This window comes from Diplotaxodon limnothrissa, linkage group LG5, assembly GCF_057381915.1.
Source record: "Diplotaxodon limnothrissa isolate DT_005_m linkage group LG5, D_limnothrissa_male_GT1.1, whole genome shotgun sequence".
Lineage (NCBI taxonomy): Eukaryota > Metazoa > Chordata > Actinopteri > Cichliformes > Cichlidae > Diplotaxodon > Diplotaxodon limnothrissa.
Window position 1 is genome coordinate 38984003 of NC_140600.1, and position 23128 is coordinate 39007130.

A 23128-nucleotide genomic window follows, 5' to 3' on the forward strand; every position below is an offset into this window, starting at 1 on the left:
AGCGAAGAATGAAGCTATTTGCATTTTTGGCTAACTGAATGAATTAATGAAAACCTGATGTTAGATAAATGTAGAAAAAAAATCAGCCTGCAAGTACCTGCAGTGTTTGCTGAAGAGGAAGGTGTGTATGAGAAATCTGCAGTTTGGTAACAGGTGATTATCTCCTTATCCACACACACACACACACACACACACACACACACACACACACACACACACACACACACACAGCATGGCCTGATAACAGGTCCGGGATGAAGTGCAAACATGAACACGCGCAGATACACCAGAGCCCCTCTTACTGTAGCGTGACTGTAAGGTGTAGTAGAAGCTCTGCTCTGGTCTGACTGATCATTGGACTGATTGCTGGACATTTTAACTACGCTGCAGTCGTGATGGACAGAAACTGAATGTATAGAACAGATTTTTTTCTGACTTTAGGCCAGAATACAAACAACAACAGGAGCATCTAAACCAGAAAGCTGCAGGACAACAGTCTGACTTCAGGTCAGCTAACAGTAAGACCATAACGTGATGTTATTACGTGCTGTTTTTTAGCCGATGCTGAAGTTCTCATGGTTTGTTTTTCACCCTGTAAGTTCTTCAAAGTCATGTATGTTGTCAGCATTTCTGAGGCTTTTACACAGATAGTGAACCCAGCAGCAGAAAAACATCTGATTTCAGTGGACCATCACACTGCAACACAAAGCCAACCTAATGTTTAGTCAACAGCTGCCTGAAAAGAATTACACAGCTCTTGGACTCAGTACTGGACAGTGAAGTCATTGTTCTATTCCCCCTTAAGACTATCTGCTAGGTGTGCATTTGTTGGTCTACGTCACTTACATTTCTCTGTTAAACCTGAACTTTTTCTAAAAAAGCAGAGTGACCATGGACCCGAGGAACACCCCATCCTAAATTCAGCAGAGGCCACGCCCATCATGGATGAACTGGATGTCGGGGAAGATGGCAGGAAAGGTTAGTAGTATTATTTTGTAATCCTATAAATAAATAAAACTAACTTATTGGAAAGCACTTTTGCGGTGGTGCTATGGTGGCTGCAGCCCCCTCTGCTGGCCAAACCTGAATACAGCGTGAATACTTCTGTAGTTCTGTTGAGTGTGAAATATTAGGAATATGTAACAAACAAAATGCAGTTGTGTTCTACGTATCGTGACATTAGCTACTGTAACTGAACAGTGATAGAATAAAGAGGGTACGTACCTCGACCTGAGCTGAACATGTCCTCCACACCGAGTGTGACTCGAGCATAGACTGTATATGAAAGATGAAGCCACCGTCACTTCACCCATTGTTTTTTGAGTTCCACTTTGAAGCCTTAATGTTTGCATGTTGGTTGTAGTCCTGTTTAATGTTGGGAGCCCGACATTCTCACTGTTATTTAAACAAGAAGGTCAAGTACTAACCTACTAGGTAAAGCCAGCAAGGCTAGTTAGCAAGCTGCATGAATAAAATGCACAACAATCAGAATAACAGCTCTTAACTCATTCACTGCCAGCCATTGGCAGTGAATGAGTTAAACCCATTGACTCATTCACTGCAATTGACGGCTATAGACGTCAATGGCAGTGAATGAGTTAATTAACCTTAACATCTGGAAACTAGGGTTCAGTTTGATAAGTGAAGTTTCGAAAGACCAGTCAATGGTGACATGAACTGAGTGGAGCTGTTATAAACGAATGCCTGACATGTGAAAACATCTTATTTACCATCGTCCACGTCAGCCTCTGATAATGATGCCACACCGCCCCCCTGGGGTCATGACCCTGAGGTTAAAATGGTGACAGATGACAGATAATCTTACCTTTCAGACATCCGTTTAGAAAGTTTCTGAGTCTCAGTTTATCAGAAGTCTAACGAAAGACTAAATTTACAGGTTTGAAGTGTTAGCGCTCACAGTGAAAGTGAATCGGTTCTTGTTAATGTGACTATTAAGGGAAGCTGTGTGTCTCCTTTCATTCTCTGTTTCTTTTTGCTTGTTACTAAACTGTACTAACTCTAAAATTCAAGCTCCGTCAAACCTCTATGAACGAGTAGCAGTTCAACAGTAACCCTGCTTGTTGAAAAATGCCACAAGTACCTGACACGTCAAGCTCAACTGCCAGAAAACACTTTCAAAGAAAGAAAATTGAGCTGCCCTGATAGATCCCTGTATCTGATAGTTATTCCTCTGAAGAATAATTTGCACTGATTTGAATTTTACTTTCAGTTTATGAGCAGACATTATTAAAATGTCATTTTTACCTTATCTGTCAATTTGGAACAATGAATCTTCTGGAGGCACAAATATTTCTTATTTAAACAGCTGGATTTGGGGTCAAACATCATGATGGTGAAATACTGGCTCCAGATCTGATTGGGTCACTTGTAAGATTGTTTCCCGACTTGTCACAAATACACACCTCAGATTATAAAGCACTGTGCAACAACCTCGAGTCACCTCGATTTCATTAACATTGGAAGTAGGTGCAGCGATTTATGAACAGATGTTCTGATATAATCTGGCACACTTCCTTCAGATTGGCTTCAGCCGCCTTTCCACTGATAACATTTCTGCTGAAGCTTGAATAGCAAATGGATCAAATAAAGATCCAGATGCTTTTCTCAGGTTCTCTGTTGGGTCTTTGCTGGATTCTCTTCCTGTTTCTTAAGGACATGACTTCAGACACTGTTCATCTGAAGCAGACAGGTTTTTGTTTTAGGCATACACTGCACACTATGATGAGATATATCAAGTTGCTGGCTAATATCTCTTTGGTAATCAACTTGTTAATACAAAAGCACATTTTTATGTTTTCTTTTATAAATAAAAAATAGATAAAAACATTTAGAGATAAGTGGCTTAACAAACAAAAACATTGTTTTGCTGCAGATAACTTGAAAAAAACAAGATAATCTCCTTTGGAAACAAAAAATAAAGAAATGAGGAAACCTCAAGGCTGTGGCCTGTGCACAGATATGGAATTAGGCATGCATCATTCAGCACGATAAAACTTAAATGTCCACAGTTGTGTTAATAAACTGTGGTTATCATTGTTCTGTGGACTAAACTGCTTCCTTTCACAGCAGTAATGCTACACATTAAAAAACAGCCTCGTCTCTCTATCGGCGTTGTGTAAAGCTGCCAAAGACATCTGGTATATAACACACACCAGCAGCTTGGAAAAAACTGCAATATTTTATAGAACGGGAACAAAACAAACTTGATAAATCTGAGGAGGCGAATCAGTAAACAAATAAAGGGTGTAAAAAACATTCCTGCTACACAGACTTTCATTAAAGGTCTGCTTTTTAGACAGATCAATGGATGGCAGTGTTTTCTACTGACTTTATGTTCTGTCAGTGTGAATATGACTGAACATATGCAATGTTAAGAGGAAGCACTGAGATTAAAACAGCAGGTGAAAGAGCAAGATGTGGAAAAACAGAAAGGACAGAAGTTGTGACGCACAGTTTGACTGACAGGCTGGACTCACACTGAGAGGAAAACACATCAGCTCTGAGCTTCAAAGATTAGAAAGCCGGACAGAGATGGAGGTCATATGTTTGTGTAACATAAAGAGAGCCAGAGTGAGCGTGAGGGGAAAGAAAGGATGTAGAAAAGCTGGAGATCAGAGAGAGCAGTTTGGATGTATACAGTGAGACGGGCGGAGAGGCTGCGGTTGTTCTGTAGGCGGTTTGGGGTTTGAGTGGCAGCTGGAGACCATATTGAGATGAACACACAGCACTTCTTGTTGTTAGATTTAGATTAGAACCAGATGTAAGTCTGCTACTGCGAGCAGTTTCACTACCTGCCTGTCTTTGAATTACACCCCGACTTCCTCCACCGCCTTTTATTATCATCTGCCCGCGAACATAAATGGACCTGAGCCCGGTTATATGAAGACCTGACTGCGGCTCAGGTGGGTAGATTATCATCAGCAGGATTATTAGGAGTACAGAGCCTGTCAGGGTATGTGTCCTCTAAATGCATCGCATGCAGGGAATAATACCGTTATACAAAAGGACTGAAAGTCTGAATGTGGCTGTGCAGAACAGCTTCTCAGTCCCAGCTCTCCTTTTATTTAAAACACAAACAAACTTAGGTCTAGGTTGAGTCTGTGTCGTAAACCTTTGGACAAACAAAAACTCACCAATGTTTGGTTTTATGCATTTAGTGCAAAAGAGAAGTTCATTTTTTCATCTCGTCAGCATGTGAGACAACAAATAAAGTCATCGACAGCTGTTTAACTAACAACGTTTTACCACTCTTTCACAAACATATCTGGATATATTTGTAGTTCATTGCATTTCTGTTTTGATTCACTTGAGTAGTTCTCAAAAATGCAAAAGGCAAAAGAAAAAATAAAGAAAAACTGCAGCTATTCATGCAATTATTGGCTGAATGAGTTCCAGACTGAGCACTGCATTATTATTCATAATGACACACACTTTTTTTTCCCTAGAAAAAGGAGGTGTGGACCCCTTGTACCCAGTAATTTGTACCCATGGCTGCATTGATAGCCCAGGAGCCCCTCTTTAGTCACACCTGCACTGCTGACCCGTGTAAAGTTTCCCAGAGACACGGCATTGCTGATCATGCGCCTGTATCATGACTCTGTCACCTCCAGTCTGTCCACCTGCCTGTATGGCTGTATGATTAAGCTTCTCTCTGACTGACTGTGTTGACTTAACCACGTGAGCCCTGACCCGTCTCTGTGCTCGAGCAGACTCTCCCTGAATGGTGGCTTTGACTGCCTGAAGCATCACCTCCAGGCAACCAGTGTGAACCCAAAGCCTCTTTCCCTCTGTCTTACACTATTTTCAAATGTGATGCTTTTTAAAAATCAAAACATGAACATCTGTCAGCACATTTTAGTGACCTTTAATTATCTTTCCACTTCATTTCACTGACTCATCATTTGTTTCACTTCAATGTAAATACTTACTGCAGCTAAAACCGTACAAAAATCATAATAACATCAGTGAGAACTTGTCTTATTAGTGCATTATTATCATGATCAATACTTTTTCCAAAGATCAATGGTGTCTTTGAATTCATCTGAGCCAAACTGGACCTTATCCAACATCCAACTTTCAGAGGCTTTTCCAAGCTCCTTAAATTTTGAAAGCCTCTTTGGAAAATCTCAGTCACAAACTGCTTGTGTTGGCATTTGACTAACAATTATTTTCATTAACAATTTATCCACAGATCATTTCAGTGAATAATAACTTAACTGTTTTCTCTGAATGCCACAGAATAACTCAGTTTTGAGTTTTCTTTTCCTCCCAGAAGCTGAGCCCATTTTTTTAGTTTAAAATTTAAAGATTTTTAATTTAATCAAGAAAAACAGCGAATTTTTGCATTTTAAAGTCCAGTCTGTTTGACTGGATTACTTGAAAACTGGTTGAAATTATTAATCATATTAAATTAAGACAATTCACTTATAACCAAAAACACTTTCATGCACACATATCACATGTGACCATATTACACGATGAACTCGATGATTTCTGCTTTGGGCATACCTTTGCTCTTGAAGCAGGCTGCAAAGCACCGCGTTGTCCTGCACACATCTCCTATTTCACTCGGTTAAATGAAGTTTACATGATGCGACACTGTGATCTGACTCATCGTGTTAATCTCTGCTTTAAACAGTTTCACTGTGTAATCAATCTTACACTTCGTTTCCTCTCAGAAACACTGCTGCACCGACCTGGCTTCCCCGAGGCAGACACCGCTCTGTTATACCCCCCTCCCCTGTCCCCGGACCCAATCAGCCCGCTGACTCACCTGGGGACGCTGCCGTCCGGACACGATGCAGCACGGACGGGTGGATGGGACAGGTAAGACGGAGAACCAGCCGGGTGCTCAGACCTCCGCGACAAAAGTCCCGAAACACACGCACGCAGGGTGTCCCGGGTCGGGAAAGGTGAGGTCACGGTTTGCTGGAGTTTATCCCAAAGTCTCGGAGAGGAGGTGAGGAATGAGCGCGTGGACGTGAAAAAGTTTCAGGTCAGCTTCGTGTTTCTGCCGCGCTGACCTTCCCTCGGTTTTACTCACTGTTGGAATGAAGTGGTGCAGTGATGGTGAGGAGGTATAAAAGTGCCAAGAAGTATTTGGGGAGGTAGAGACCCCGCCCCCCGGCCTTTGAAATCCGAACAATGTTGAGCGCGCGGAGAAGTTTGGAGAGGTGAGACCTGCTACGGCGCACGAGCGCACAAATGTTTCTGCTTCCTAAAGTTCATCAAGTGTTTTACAGATAATTTGTGACTGATCAGTGACTCTCTAATGTTCAGCTTTCTCACTCTAATGTCATTACTAAAGTAATGTGATTACATTAACAGTTTTGAGGCCAAAGAAAACGAGTCCCATGTGGCAGGAACTGTTCATGTCAGACGAACCAAAACAGTTTGAATTATGATATTTATGTTAAAATCCTGCACATGATAGGATATTTGTTTTTATGAATAAGTCATGTGACCTGAACATATAATCTGATTGGGTGTTACTGTCTTTCTGGCATTTAGCTCTGAAAACTTAAATGTAGTTTGAAAAAGACTGAAGCATAGACTGTATTTAAAAGATGGATGTATCCAACTTGGCATCACAGCTTAGTTACTGAGGTCCAGTTTTAAAGCTGTGCATTTAAGCTGTTGCTATCTTGGTTTTGTGAACCCAGATGTGCTGAGGTCTTTCCTGAAGCATATTCTGCTTCATTCTCATTTTTTATTTGGGAGTTGCAGGAAGCATTTCTACATAAACCCTTATACAGCTGGACTTTATTTTGCAAACAGAATGGTCGCCCCCTGCTGGTCATCAGAAAGAAAGCTGCTTTATTTCCACGTCACTGTCAAACTTAAAAGCTACAGCCATCTTTTATATACTGTCTATGGCTTGGAGCTACACTTCTGTTTTGGTTGAAGCAACATCTTATCCCATAACTGTATCCTAGACCAGTCAGCCCACAAATCACACACTGGTGTCCAAACTACAGCAACCAACAATTCCCAGTAGTTCAGAAAGCCCCCAGTCACACAGGCGACCATCTGGCAGCCACTGGTCATAAGGGGAAAACGAGTATTATCCCAAACAGTTGCAGGTGGTTACTGAAGGTTTCTGGCAAGCCCCATGCAGACCTAGAGATCGATCAGAGACCAACCTGGTAATCACCAGCTGCTAGGAAACCATGCATTCTGCAACCAGTTGGTATGCGGTTGTAGGAGGTTGCTGGCAGTTTCTAGAATAAAACTGGTCACATGATGTACCAAAAACCTCCCAGTGGTTTGCATGGAAGACCCCAACTTGTCTGCAAACACTGTTTGCCTTCAAAGTAAACATGTCAGTAAGGTTCAGCTTGTATTTTAAAGGTAAATGTTTTCTGTTTTCAGTTTGGGTCCCACTTTTTTAGGTTTTACTGCAGCCCACAGTGTAAATATTGAGTTTTTGCAGACAAGTCAACACTTCCATGCAAACTACAACTGACCTGGGCAATCTGCTCGAACCCAGCAATCACATAGAGCAGGGGTGTCAAACTCAAATACACAGTGGGCCAAAATTCAAAACTGGAACAAGGTCGCGGGCTAACATTTAATATTTATTGAAAAATATCTTCCTCCAGATTTAAGAATGAATCTCTTCTTATGGACTCAAACAAGTTTTGCTGAAAAACTGAATGTGGAACAAGCAAAGCTTAATACTAAACAACATATATATATTAGCTGTATAATACCAGTAGGCCAGTTCTAATAATAATTTGGTATGGCTTCGCGGGCCAAATGTAATTAGGCTGCGGGCCAAATTTGGCCCGCGTGCCAGAGTTTGACACCTATGACATAGAGGGTTTAGGTGCAGTCCTTTCTATGTGACCAGTTTCACCAAACAATAGCCGCAAGCTCGAAACTCCAGCAGCCACTCACAACCAGTCGAGAAATACACTTTTTTCTTCATCAACCTCCTGCTCCTCACCAGCTTGGATCTAAATTCTCTGAAGGTTCTAAAACTTCTAATTTAAAAAACTTTTCTTTCACTTGTGGATTTTAGGGCCCAGACACCTGTTGAGTTCATCATACTAACAAACCCAGTAATTGTAGTGATTTTAAACTTTCAAATACTTGTGTGCTAGAACAACATCTGGAGCAGAAGATGTAGATGCAAGTGTATTTCTGTCCACCCCTCCCCCCGTCCTTCTTCAGTTCATTCTGTGTTCCTGGTGTGAAATACCAGGAGCCCTGAGCTCCTGACGCCTGCCCTTTGACCTGTGAAAATGTGAAGGTCTAATTTAAACTACAAACTGGTGAAGGCACACACAGCCATTCAAGTCTGAACCCTGACCCGTGGAGAGAGGCGTTAGTAGGATCTGATGTTCAGTACAGCTGGCCAAGCAGGCACTCGCCCTTATGGAGACCAGCTGGTCTGAATACATGTGTCATCATCAGGGTCGAGATTGTAGAAGGACTTGTATCCTTGGTGACTTTTCTAAGTGCACAAATAATATATTTGCTAAATGCTTTTTGTGCTCAGTAACAGTTTAAGGGCTTCAAAAATAATATAAACCATAAGAAAGAGAAGTGATACTTTTTTTTTCCATTTTTTGTGATTTTAGAGTTATTGTAATAGAACTGAGTTAAAGTTTGTCATCTGCCATAATAGGATTGGAAAATATTTCTTATGAGTTGTTAAAACATGAATTTCTTTCTACTTAAAGCTTGAAAAGTGAAGTCGTGTATACTGAAGAGTCAAAAGTCTGCATGTGAAGCTCAAACATCCACTGTGCCATCTATGTTTGGGACTTTAGTCACTCTCAGTTTCTCCACTTTTTTAATATCTTAATATCCAGATAATAGTTGTGAATGGAAAGTATTTGCTGTTACCTTAAATTTGTGTGAGAACTTGGTTGCTGCCACAGGAAACCGCAGCAGGTTGATTTTTAACCACTTACATAATTCAGCTGTCTTTTGAGTCCTTCCTTATTCCCTTGCCTTCCTCCTCTCCTCTCCTCCTCTCCTCCTCTCGTGTCGACAGTCTTCATTAGGAGTAGCATTCCAGACTCCAGGCCCCGGGGTCGTAACTCTGTGTCTGGCTCCTCATTACATCGCTACAGCGGGGAGAAAACACAGCTAATGTGACAGGCGCTATTGTTAGCAGAGCAACACGGGGTCAGTCAGCTTGTTCTTTCAGCTTTTTGCCTGCTGTTCAGCTCAGCATTTAAAATCTAATCACACAGAAGGAGGCCGTGTTAACAGAAGTAATGAACACTTTAAAAAGTAAAAAAGTTGTAAATAACCTGCTCAGGATCAAATGAATAGAAAAAGATAAGATAAGATACCTTTATTAGTCCCACAAGGGGAAATTATGGGACTAATAAAAGCATTAAAATCTAAGTGTAAAGCCTTTATTTGATTAAAGCACTGCTTTGTTGTCTTGTAATTACAAAAGACCCAGCAAGTGGAAACATAATATCAAATACTAAATGTCCATTCAGAAAACCCAAGTCTGTATTTGTGCTTCAGGAATCTTTTGTCCACTTAGTCTAGTTTTGTTCTGGCAGTGGCTCACCCGCTGTTCACTTACCTGCTGTTCACTTACCTGCTGTTCACTTACCCGCTGTTCACTTACCTGCTGTCAAAACATGAAATATCTAAAATTTAATGACCGGAAATAAGACTTTGAGGGTTTTTTCTTTAAATTAAATGTCAATCAGAGGAGAAAATGAACAATACATGAAACAAATAATGTGATTAAACAATAGCTTTTAAGTTCTGCCTATATTTGAATAATGTTTCTCTTTATTTGCAAGAAAAAGCAAACATGCATACACATCCATATATCTCCGTTGGTGTATGTTCATACTAAACATGGCCCAAGTTTTGAATAGTGAGGTCAGGGTATGTACAAGGAGTCCACCCTGCTCTAAAAGTTTTATCCTTTTGACTGTTTTGAACTGTGAACATGTAAATCTACTAAAAAATGAAAAATATGGATCCAGACATGAGCAAAGATGCTCTGTGGAACAAAATGAAACAAGAAAAAACCAGAGGCCAGAAGAAGAAATGAAATAAGCATGAATACAGAAGTCAAGTGATCAACAAAGAAAAGCAGCCATAGACCTAAACTGTAAATCTAAACTGCATATAAAGTAGCATGTATTGAATAATAAACTGCATGTATATGCATCAGCATATGTGTATTAACATGTTATTTTTGTACAAGTAACCTGTAATTTAACTAGTTCTGATCAGAAAGGATTATTTTGCTTTCATTTGGTCCCGAGTCTGTATCTGAAACTTAAATTTGTGAAAATGTGACATTACTGCGTCTCCTGTCTTTTCTCTCTGTGCTGGTAGAAACAGGCGAATGTTTTCCAGCTATAAAAAGAACTGTTCCATGTTTTAATGAGTCTCTAACAACACTGTTATTCCATCTTTGGCTTGCCTGTATTTATATCTGCTGCTGTTGAGTCTCTTCTAAAGATGGATGGAGTGTCTGCTGATGATAATTGTGTGCTTAGTCTGAGCTACTTTGTGGGAACATGAACAAAAGTGTAATTCAAACTACAGTGGGATTCGTTTCTTGATAACATGGTGGTAAAACTCTAGTCTGCTTCATTCATGTGTCACTCAGCATTGTTTTTTAAGGAAACGAGCAGGTTTTCACCACTTTAACCACGTCCATGTGTTCGTTTATGATGGCAGTGAGCTGTCTGCCTGAAACGGAGTCTCTTTGCACACATTTACTTTCTGTGAAAAACACCAAACTGGGCTGAGATGCTGCAGACATCACACAGTTTAGAAACGGGCCTGATTTAAAGTCAGACGATGATGGTGATGGAGGATGTTTTGGAGCACTGGTCATTCCTGTATTATGAATATTTGTGACCCCTGATTTTTCCTGAAGTGCTACAGTGATGTTCACACTTGTAGATAAACTAACAACTGCTGAGTTATTTTATGTCATAAAATTTGCTACAAACATTTGCACCTCCATCAACACTTTTATGCATAGTTTTTCTGTTGAGCACCATCAGAATCTTGGCTTTTCCTCACAAACACACTATGTGTTGTTTTTTTGCGTTTCTTTGTGACAAACATCCTTGTTGTCCAATCAGGAGACTGAACTCAGGGTTTCAAGGCTGTCAGTTACTGGGAACATCAGCAGATCTAGGACGAGAAGCCCACGCAGACCAGAGTGTCACCATCCTGCACGCCAAGGTCGCTCAGAAGTCCTACGGCAATGAGAAAAGGTGTGGTGATGATTTTATAGAAATAAAATAGATTACACAAATAATCCAAAAACAGTTGATTCTGTTCATCTGGATGTAACGTTTTCAGTGGGAGAAACATTTTGTCACTCATCCAGGTGACTTCTTCAGTCTCAGCTGACTGCAGGTTTCCCCAACTTTATAAACAGTTTATTTGCACAATGACTGAAACTAGGCGCATGAATAAACAATGGGCTGTGAGGTCAGTTTATGATCATTAATCTGCGTGCATTAATCTCATTGATCAATGATGATGATGATTGAGCATGCATCAAGACATTACACAAATAAACTTGCAGCATTAACACATTTTATTAAACCCAACACAGAAATCTTTTTCTAACAAACAGATTCGTCTGACTGATCTGAGGGACAGGCTCAGATTTCCAAGTTTATTTGGCAGTTACTTTAATATCTACACAGATCCACAAAGTGTCATAAAACAGTGATAAAATGATTTCCTCGAGAACAACAGATGATTTCTTTTGGACCCAAACCCCAAAGAAATCCTGTTTGCTTACACATGAAGTCACAGAAATGAATAAGAAATCTGCAACATATTTGACATTTGGTGGAAACTTAATAACAAACCACCTCTAGCTACAGCTAGCAACTGGCACACAAAACTAAAATTAAAGATGAGATTAAAGACTTGAAGTAGAGGAAGGTGAATATACTTTTGAGTTTTTGAGAAACTGCAAAGTTTATTTGCAGTTTTTTATGTGCAGCCAGTTTCATGAGAGCCAGGCTGTGTGTTAAGGATAATTTGCATGATCAAAACTCCTTTGTTATTTGATTTTCTAATGTCATATTCTGTCCTGCAATATTCTTTTGAAGATTATTATTCATGATGTAATTTGTTCTTCTGTGTGTCCTGTAATTGCCCTGAGCTGTCATATTCATGCAGCTGAAAAAGGCTGATGTGAACTTGCTGCACGTTCACCTTCTTTAACCATTATTATGCACGACAGTTAGAGTTGTGAACAAACAAGTTTCTTCTAATTAAACTTGCTTTATGTTGAGCAGGACATGCATTTGAATAAATCAAAGAAAGCTTTATTTTGTCCAATCATGTGATTTACATTTCACAGTATTTCCCATTAGTGAGACTGAGTTTGTTGCCCGTGATGTTTAAGGCAGAGAAACGTTTTGTAATACCTGTAATACACACGAGACTCACCTGATTTTAACAGATGAATGAACAGAAGAAGAAAATCTTAATGTAGAGATTAGTGAAATCATGAGCACGTGAACTGGTTTAGTTGGATAAAATCTGCTGTTTCAGTGACTGTTTCTGCATCACCTCCAGGTTCTTCTGCCCTCCTCCTTGTGTTTACATCACTGGCCATGGATGGAAAGTCACGCAGGACCATTTAAAAGGTACATAAAGATGATTATAGTCAGCTTTACATTAAAATTTGAGTGAATTTTATGTCTTACATTCTTCCACTCACTGCTGTTTTTCCTTCTCATTGTCTTTTCCATCCAGCGGCCGGTTATGGCGACTCTGTGTATCGAGTGTGTGGTTACATGTGCCTGGACAGCTCCAGCCAGTCACAGGCAGACGCATTCAAACTGGTGTTCGATGAACAGCCAAACTCCAGGGTGAGAGCTCTCTGGTGGCCGTGAGCAAACCTCTGTTTATGTCGACAGTCGTTCCCGGTCAGAAAATTCCTTTTGTGACACAGACACTAATTTTCGGAGACTTACGCTCCCCCTTGTCCCGTTAGTTATCCTCTCAATTCATCTCCAGGTGTTCACTGATGGGGGCTGAGGTGGCACCAGCGAGCCATCTGCATCCATCCACGTCTTTGTCCCGAACAGTTTTCTGAAGATTTGCAGAATTTATTAATTTATTATTTTCAGACATAACTGATCAGAGATGCTATAATGATGCTGATGATTAAACTGAAATATTAATACAAAGTCAGTGATACCCATACGCAAAAGTTTAATTAATTATGCAAAGTTACAGACTAATTAGACCAAAATTGTTGCCGTTACCATTCCAGTCTTACATGTCTCAAATGATCATCATTGTGAAATCTAACAAAAATTTTGATTTTGGGAAGTGAAGTTTGGTAACGTGACGGCTCTAAAACGTGATAATAGAGTGTAAAAAAATCAGAATATACCTGACAGCTCCACACATCAAGTTAATGTAAAATCCTTTTTTAATAGAAGTACACTGAGTGTCTTTGGAATAAGAGTGTTGGAGTGAAAGCATCACAGAGCAACACTGTGATCATCTGTAACGCTCAGAAAGCCAAACGACATTCTCAGTTTCTTTAAGTTTGGATCGAGCTGAATATCAGCACTAAAACTGCGACTCAAGAGTTGTCAGTTCATCTTGTAATCGGAAGGTTGCCGGTTCGAGCCCCGGCTCCGACAGTCTCGGTCGTTGTGTCCTTGGGCAAGACACTTCACCCGTTGCCTACTGGTGGTCAGAGGGCCCGGTGGCGCCAGTGTCCGGCAGCCTCGCCTCTGTCAGTGCGCCCCAGGGTGGCTGTGGCTACAATGTAGCTGCCATCACCAGTGTGTGAATGTGTGGATGACTGGATATGTAAAGCGCTTTGGGGTCCTTAGGGACGAGTAAAGCGCTATACAAATACAGGCCATTTACTTTTTAAATGAAATCTGCTTCCTGCATTCTGCACTTCTAGTTCTCATTTCTATAATTCACACACAGGAATATGTGACGTTTAGCCCCAAATATCCAGAGTGCCTCACCAAACAGGTGAAGTGCATAAAAAACTGCCAGACATGATTAGTGACCAGCACAAGCAGAAATCAGAAACACAACACTTCAAGTTTTCATCTGCCACAAGATACAGAGTGGAGGTCAGGGTCAAACACATAACACAGGGAGCTGTTGTTGTTGTCTGATGTGTTTCAGAAATTCTTTCTTTTTATTTCATCTTTTTCGTGTTTTCAGCGGCTGTTTGGTTCGTTTTAGGCACCAAAACGACTCTGTACAGTTTTAGGAAGGAAAATAGTCACGGACTGATTTAAAATGGGTCCTTTCACAACCATAAGCACACATCTGAACTTTCTTTGTCACCACGTTGGTTTGGCTGAAAAGAAGCAGCAGTGATGAAACCTCGGCTTTGTTGAGAGTTCTGCGGTTTTACACACAGTTATTAACGTCGCTGTCATAAACATCGTTTGTTACACTCGTTAAACAACCGACCAGTGTTTTCACAGCGAGCTGTACACGTCGTATACTTTTGTTTTGATTTGTGGGGTTTTTTGTAACTACCTCATATTAAAGGCAAAGTCTACAATTTCTTTTACGACATATGATACATGACATGTATATTACACTGTGACAAGAGTAAAAAGAGTCCTTAGAATAAGTTTCATTCAGGCGGTTGTCTGAAAGTGAGCAGATAAGTGACTGATGATGTATGAACTGTTGTGTTTGAGCTCTGCGTGTGTTTACTCGGCCACGAGCATTAAACCTTTTATTTCAGGCCATTGTTGACTCAACAAACAGTCTCGTCTGATAGAAAAACTGCAAACACGCTGCCCGTGCGCCGGCCTTTCGCTTATTTACCGACTGATGGAGAAACAGACGTGCTTTGTCTTTATTACTATACGACCTATCAGCCGAGCTTCAAATGCTGAGAAAAGCAGAAAAAAAATAACCAGAAAAAGTTTATTTCAATTAAAGTTATTTATGAAAAACAACATTCCTGAAGAGTTTCCTCCTCTGCGTCTGATTATGTGAAGTGTAATAAGTCTCACACTCATGCTGTCTGTGTGTCTCGTCAGCAGATGTTCGCTTGCGCCAAGTCGCTGTTCATCTCTGATCAGGACAAGAGGAAGCATTTCTGCTTGCTGCTGCGCCTCTTCTTGAACAACAGACAGGAAGTGGGTTCGTTCCAGAGCCGGATGATCAAAGTCATCTCCAAACCCTCCCAGAAGAGACAGTCCATGAAGAACGCTGATCGTGGGTTTATTCCACTTTTAATCCAGCAAATCAGGGATTTCCATTTATTTTTAAACTGAGGATAAGTGGCAGAAATGAACATTTGAAAAGGTCTCACATCATCTGAGATGGATATTTGTGTTTGTTTTGCTTTTGAGGTCTGTTGTCATTTCTTTAGCAATTAGACATTAGTATGATTTTTACTATTTTGGTCTCCTTGGTGACAAATACAGTAAAAAAAGAAAAAAAAATGAGCAAAAACAACAAAAAGCAAAGAGCCAAAATAAACTGAAAATGAATCAAAGGAAACCGAAATTGAGTAAAATTATGGAAAAGGATTTCATTCAGAAACAAAAGGGGGGAAATGTGTTGATTTAACTGTCTCTGTGTTTTGGCCTGTTTGATGACGTTTGCATCATGTGAATCGTTGCAGACATTAAGATGGAAACTATGAAGAAGCCTTTAAGTTTGATGGTTAATGTTAGGGTGGGAGTCATGGTCCTCACATAGATTCAGGATTCCCTGCATTCATCCTGGGATGACACTCTGTGGTGCGCACAGATTGACTTGAGTTGAGTTTAAACACAGATCCTCAGTAAATTATTATTGCTGTTGTTTTATTATCCTGAGATGAGATCAGGGAAGGACAAACAGAATGACTACGTTTAACACAGATGGTCTCAGTGGTCTCGTGTGACTTAGTTCAGCCTGTGCTGATACACTGGAGTTAACCTGAAAACCAGAACATGCAGAGACGCAGGGAGAACATGCAACCTCCTCACTGAAGGACCAAATCAGGAATCCTCTTGCTGTGATGCCACAGTGCTGAGCTGCTGTGAAGCCTGAGCACACGTGTGATGGAAACACACATGTGTGCATGTTTGTGCCTCACAGGTTCCCAGGTGGCTCACTTTATGTGGACCTGCACTAAATGCTCATCACTTGTCCTTCATCCCACACACTGAGACAATTGTCTATCATTTTACCAGCTGTCATTTGATAAAAGGCTCACAGGAAACACGATGCTCAGAGATTTATTTATGCTAAATATATTTACTCACCAGGATATTTAAAAAAATAAAATAAAATGTTTGATTAAAATCAGTTTCCATCACATGACTGTCACCAAGCCACCAGAGCTTGTTTGTGTTTATTTCTTATTTTCAAAATGGTTAAATTTCAGACTGTCCCACACAAACATCCTTTAAATCCCACTAACTGTGTGTGTGTGTGTGTGTGTGTGTGTGTGTGTGTCTGCAGTGTGTATCTCATCCTGCTCCAGGGTGGCTTTGTTTAACCGTTTACGCTCTCAGACCGTCAGCACTCGTTACCTCTCGGTGGACAGAGGAGCTTTCATAGCGAGCGCCAGACACTGGACGGCCTTCACCATCACCATGGGTAAGTGTGTGTGTGTGTCCGTGTCAGCATGTGTCACGGCTTGTGTGCAAACAGTACAGTAGATTCAAAGCTTTGTATTCACACACAAACACATGCTTTGGATACAGGGAAGGTCATAATGTTTTCAGTTTATGATTTAACTGTTTGACTTTAACTGAAAAACATAGATGTAGAACACAGACATCCCATAAAACTGCCGTTTACCCTCAAACTGTAATATGAAGGATGTTAGCACAGTTATACTGCCTGAGCTTCTTGTTTGTAGTCACACTCAGTAAAATGAGTGCATTGAATGAACAATGTGGAGAATAATTATGTTGAGCAACACAGAATAGCTTAGAGCTCTTACTGGGTTATGTTGCCCATTTCTCTTCTATAAATTGATGCATGTAAGGTAGAAATTGTTGTATACAAATTCAATAGGCAGGAAGTGTGTCTGCTGGTGTCCCCAAACAGAACCTACACCCGTGGTCCTCGTGGTGTCTTTTGGATGCTTTATTCTTCCAGCATCCTCACCTAACCCAAACAGAGAAGTAGGAACACAGCATGTGGAAGGATTCGTGCGGTGTCCTGTGTGTGAGAAATCAAATGGCACCTATGAAAACAGGCTCTGATTTGTCTGTGATGGTGTCAAACGTGTATCCTCCAGTCAGCAGACGTGTCTTCTCGCCCTGCAGCCATCCTGCATAAATACAGTCACTGTGCGAGCAGTTTTCCTCAGTAAAGTCTAGAAGAGTCCATTTAAAGATCTGTGAGGTTATTTATTTAACACAGTGCCCTGTGTGCACGGACCTCCCACCACCAAAACCCAAACCTCAGTCATTCATCCATCAGCACTTGGTCCTCTCTTCGATCACGCACACCGACGGTCTGTTTGCCCTCTGTTAGCAGAAAAGTCATGCAAGGAAAAAATGTAATAAAGCTGAAAATGTGCAGAAATTAACCGTCAGTGTGTGTGTGTGTGTGTGCTGCAGTGGAAGGAATATGAATATTCATGCATAGTTGTGTGTGTGTGTGTGTGTGTGTGTGTGTGTGTGTGTGTGTGTGTGTGTGTGTGTGTGTGTGTAGTAGATGACCAGTGTGCTGAGCAAGGAGGCTTTGTGCTGAGCGAAGGCTTCATCTGTTACGGCTGTGTGGTCCAGCTAGTGTGCACCGAGTCTGGAGCAGCTCTGCCACCCATGGTAACACACACACACGCACGCGCGCACACACACACACACACACACACAGCGTATGTGAATAGTGCATACCTTGTATTGTCCACCGTATGTGCCCTCACTGGTATTCCAGCGAATTTTATCTGCACTCAGCCAAAGCTTTAAAAACCTCTGCTGTAGTCAGTGCCGTTAAACAGCTGCAGAGGACGACACAGTGAGATGATGGAAACAAAAGACCTCATAATAAAAATCTTGTAATAAACATGATAGAAATACCAGATACCTTTTAAGGCCTTTTTTCTAACCATGCCACATTTCTACAAAAATAATCAAATGATTTTTATTTATTTTTTTCTGTGAAAAGAAAATTGTGTCAGACTGGATCTCAGGTGTGCGTCTGTAAAACATTAGGAAATTTCTAGGAATAGCCCCTCCCACAGCCACAGGTGTCATTAGTTCCAAATTTGGGGCAGTAAATAGTTTTTTCTGGTGGAAACATGGAGTGTTTTCCAGATTAGCCACAGTTTATGTTCCTAAATCTAGTTTCTAGTTTGGCTGATATACATGAAACAATCGACCACTGAGATTAAACAACCCTGTAAATTCAGAAGTCTTGATTGAAATTCTCTGAGCTCATCTCAGGATATTAAAACAATAACCACGAGATTTGGGAAAATCCTGCTAGTTTACTAAGAATCTTTAAATCCCAAAGCAGACACACTGCTGAAGTGTTTGTTAGCGAGACACCAGATACCTGGAAGTAAGTTGGATTAATCAATGTTGACGTTTCAATATCTTATCAACAAAAGAAGCTCTTTATAACCATCTATAGCTGGAAATTAGTGGGGAAATGGGTGCGCTCTGCACTAATTATTTGACCATAAAATCAGTTAAGGTATAATCGCTGCTCAATACTGAATGACTTCCAGATGTGTGTCTGTGCAGGTGTTACATAAGCTGCTAATCCCACAGATATCCTTACAGTTTGAGCTGTTCTTAGACAAACGTCTGCACTGCAGTCCGTCACATTTCACTGAGCACACCCTTTCTCTGTACTTCCAAAACTGCTGTCATAACACCCTGAGCTGCTGGCCTGCTGGTAATTGGTGAGGGTATACCTGCACGCTACACCTCTATATGTTTTTGTAGTTGAGGCCTATTGCAGCCGGTTTGTTTAAAGACAGAGAAAGCTGGCGTTGGACTGTGGCGGTCGTGGTCGGCGTTCAGCGACCGGAGAGGTGAAGACAAAACGCTCAGCAGCACGAGAACAAAGTGTTTCAGATTGTGTGTGTGGTGCAGTTTAGGGTACATTTAAGTGTCTTAATACTGAGGTTTGGACTCGGCGCCAGAAAACACCACAGTTAATTCAGTGTCCAACCTCCACAGATACACCTGGATGATGTTTGTACATCTTTTAAAACCCGAATCGCTCAGTTTCTGCTGGTTGTGTTATCTCAGACAGCTGCTCACTGTTTATTTTTACTCTCCTGATCTCTGACTACATCTGTGAGATGATATATTTGGATGGTTTTTAGAAGCCCGTGGTATTTCTTCTTCAACAGATCTAAAAAAAAACTGTTATTGTAGATGTATTAGACAGATTTATGTTTTTATTACCCTCAGCAATAATACCTGGGAATAATATACAGTTATATAAGACCACAGTAGGATGTGTAAATATGTTAAAATCCTTGTAAAGTGATGATTAAGCCCTTTTATATCTAGAAACTGTCCATAAGCACAATCAGACGCACCGCCTCGAGCTGTGATCCTCCCACAGCTGCAGTGTCCTGACAGCAAATTCAAACTCTCCACCTGCAAAATCCAAACAAAAGCATCATTTAAACTTTTTTAAAATTTTTCTATATTTAAAAACTCTCATTTCCTTTGTTTTTTCTTCTATCAGCACACTGAGTTTCAGTGTATTTAGCATTTGTAATAAACCAAAGTTTTTAACCTATTTGTAAATTCAGTGACTTATAATTAAATTATTGCAATGCATTTTTATTTACACACATAAACAGGCGAACTGGCTCCAACTAAAACAAATGTGAACTGCATTTCACATTAGCCTCAAAGAGCTGCTAGAACAGATAAACAGTGACCCTCCAAATCATGCCTGATAGCACCTTTTTTTTTTCTAACAGTTAAGTTGTTATTATTGGGGAAATATTTTAATTATTCATAAATCGATTCTAAGCTAAAGTTCTTCATCTTCAGGTGATCCGAAAGGTCAACAAGCAGCACGCCATCTTAGACGTGGACGAGCCCGTTTCTCAGCTCCACAAGTGCGCCTTTCAGTTCAGAGACAACCCTCACGCCTATCTGTGTCTAACCAACGACGCCATCATAGAGTACCAGGTTCTCTTCTCTTTCCCAGCCTTTGTTTTTGATTCGTCCTCCACCTGCCTGTGTTTATTTCTTCCAGTTGACACCTTCACATTTGTCCTGTTGACATGTTTCTTCCTTTTAACCATCTCCTCCATCTTTTTCTTCCCTTCAGGCCCCGTTCAGCGTCAGAGATCCCAGCAAAGTGGTGCTGAATGACGGGTCCTGCTGGACCATCATCGGGGTGGAAGTCGTAGAGTTCACCTTCAATCAGGGTCTAGCTTGTATCACGACACCAGTTAGCCCATTTCCTGTTGTCACTGGGTTAGAGGTGAAGTGCCAAGACAAACCATCACATTGTGTGGTTCTCATGTGTTTTCTACTTTTTTAAAAAATTATTTTTATAAAATCCTAAATGTGCTGTTAGCTAGAAATGGAGCAAACCACTCAGTCAAAACAAGGAGATCCAGAGTTCCTTTTTTCTTCCTGCAGGTGAACGGTGGAGGGCACGTCGCCATGCTGGAAATTCACGGAGAAAACTTCACTCCTCATCTCAAAGTCTGGTTCGGCAACGGCGAAGCAGAGACCATGTACAAGTAAGTGAGCAATCACGAGTCGTTTTCAGCTTTGAATCATGGAAAGCTGCTTCAGCAGGATCGAAATATAAAGTTGGAAAATAGTGTCACATGGTGCCTTTTACCTAAAAACTTAACCTGTTAAATTTACATGGCCCCTGCAGGGGGCGGAGCTTCTCACAGCTAGAGGGATTTTTCGCAGTTTGTTGAGGATTTTCTAAAACATTTGTTTTTGTTGAAAATAGAAAAATGCACCATGTTTTTTTCAAGGATAAAATTCAGGACTCTGGGAAAACATGATGGGCATTTTTTTTCAGCAACTTTAACTGGAAGCATTTTTGAAAGTTATGACATCAATGTAAAAAAGTCTCCTCTTTACCCGTATTCATCCGCCCTGATAGTCCGAGCCAAGCCTGGACCAGAGCGATGTATAAAGAGGTTTATGTTATAACCAAACATCAGTAGGAGGAACTCAGCTTGGCTCACAGGGAACAATCCTCCCTCTAACTCTTATGTGGGCGTCTGTAATTTACAGACGGGCATCACAGAAACTTGACATCCAGCCGTGCTCTCAGAGAATCTCATGTGACCAAACCGAAGTAAAACAGGCCTCTGAAGTCAGGATCCACCTCAGATCCCACACCTGAAGTGCTGAGGCATCGTAAGTCAGGGTCACAGTGAGAGCGGCTCACCGCGAGGCTCTGCAGCAGCGTGTGTGAAGAACAGCCGTCCACAATGTGCTGTTTGTGCAAGAAGCTGCAGCCAATTAGAAACATGATCCCTCCCTGCCAGGCCAACCAGAGGCGCAATATAGGTTCAAATAAAATATTTTATAAAAGGGCATTCACAGTGTCTGCTGTCTGCTCAGACCTCGTACCAGCCACACGTTTATGTTTAGTTTATACTCATTAACTTAAACAGCTTCATTCAAATTCTCAGAAAGGAGAAACTGAAGAAGTATTAGGTATAGAAAAATGTCACATTTGCATTTTTTCTTTCTTTTCTTTTTCTGTCACATTTTTATACCTTTTACTGTATTTATTTTTCTTTTTGCATCTTTCTACAACACAGTTCATACAGATGAGTTACATTTTAAGTTTAATGTCTTTAAAAACTCTTTAAAGGTCTTCACTTTATCTGTTTTATATTTGATCAGATCATTTGGTGCTTCCAGTGACGTCCTGCTCCTTACATCTTTACAGCAGTCAGCAACTTTCGAAGTTTGTCTTCTCATTTATTTTCCAGACCACAGCTCTGACTTTCATGTCCTTGTTTTTCCTCTCAGGTCTCCCAAATCTCTGCTCTGCGTCGTTCCCGATGTTTCGGTTTTCAGCGACGGCTGGCGCTGTCTGCAGCGCGTCATCACCGTCCCTCTGTCTCTCGTCCGACTGGATGGACTGATTTACCGCACCTCCTACAGTTTCACCTACACGCCTGAGCTCCAGCCGCCCCCGTCGGCCCGAATGACAGCCGGAGGAGGGAAGAGAGAAGGAGGGATGGGTGGAGGACAAGACGATGACATCCTGTTGGAGACCATCCATCAGGAGTTCACCAGAGCCAATTTTCACCTCTTCATGCAGAGTTAGTTCGTTTGTTCACAGGAATCACAGAAATCAAATTGTACAAATAGCTGAACTGGAGACAGGTGTGACATCATAATTACCTTCCTTCCATCTGCTCTGCACATTAAAATTAAAGCGTTTTCTTCAAGCTCAGTAAGAAAGCAAAATCATATGTTTACACGAGTACGAGTGCACACGAATGAAAACAGGTTCCTCGGTCACGTGACTGAAACTAACGCGACACTTTTCATATCGGTGATTTCTAATCGAGGCTTCAGCACAAAGTTCTTTGACAGAAATTGTATATTTTAAAAGCCTTAAATAGCTTTAGACAAGTGTTAACAGGAAACAGGAGATGAAATGGAAAAAAAAGAATGGCTGACGCCCCCTGATGTCACTGATGTCTCTCTGTTGAAGCTTCCACGTAAGCAGTTCGACCTCAGCCTCATTTTGGAGCCAGATGTGATCACATCTGTTAATCTGCTTACCTGCTAATTAGTGACAGACTAATAAAAAAAGAGACGTTTCAACACCAAAACCGAAGCACAGACTTGGATGTACAGCTGTGTTGATCTCAGTGGATCAGCAGTATGATGAAAACACACTGGCAGGAAGAAGTCTTGACATTAATAAAAATAAATCACTAGATCCTTGCATATGTGAGTTTAAGGAAAATTTGTTTTTTTATACATTTCTTAGGTAATAAAGGCAACCATCCGAAATAAGAACAGATAAAACCTGAGCTTTCATCACATCTGAATATTTTCATGTGATCGTTTAAAGAAGATCAGCTGCAGCTGCCCACACATCTGAGACAGAGACTGTAGGATGACTTTGTGGTTTGTTGGATTAAAGCTCCTGTGGAACAAAACACCTGCGTTCTAAAATCAGGTGCTAGTGAAGCTTGACTAACCTT

The 23128-nt window shown here is 40.9% G+C and overlaps 2 protein-coding genes across 2 annotated transcripts in view; one reads left to right on the plus strand and one right to left on the minus strand.

Annotated features, from left to right (window-relative positions):
* Window positions 1-6056, minus strand: part of matn4 (matrilin 4) — a 29339-nt gene extending 23283 nt beyond the window's left edge. The window contains exon 1 of the mRNA XM_085353602.1: window positions 5795-6056. The gene's annotated coding sequence lies outside the window, so the exon portion shown is untranslated. The remainder of the gene's footprint in view (window positions 1-5794) is intronic.
* On the plus strand, window positions 336-22236 carry rbpjl (recombination signal binding protein for immunoglobulin kappa J region-like). The gene is made up of 13 exons (XM_085354753.1): window positions 336-507; window positions 885-978; window positions 5700-5847; window positions 11109-11243; window positions 12571-12641; window positions 12751-12866; window positions 15036-15213; window positions 16453-16590; window positions 17659-17771; window positions 19968-20108; window positions 20251-20406; window positions 20568-20671; window positions 21936-22236. Exons 2-13 carry the CDS (start codon window positions 942-944, stop codon window positions 22234-22236), a joined length of 1638 nt encoding a protein of 545 aa, XP_085210879.1. The 5' UTR covers window positions 336-507; window positions 885-941.
* Window positions 22237-23128: the final 892 nt, after the last annotated feature.

What these genes read in the sequence shown, in the direction of transcription:
- rbpjl (XM_085354753.1), top strand. Translation starts at nt 942, where the DNA reads ATGGATGAACTGGATGTCGGGGAAGATGGCAGGAAAG. An exon ending in CACGCAGGACCATTTAAAAG is followed by an intron (nt 12,642 to 12,750) that starts GTACATAAAGAT and finishes TTTTCCATCCAG; the next exon opens with CGGCCGGTTATGGCGACTCT. An exon ending in CTGTTGTCACTGGGTTAGAG is followed by an intron (nt 20,407 to 20,567) that starts GTGAAGTGCCAA and finishes TTCTTCCTGCAG; the next exon opens with GTGAACGGTGGAGGGCACGT.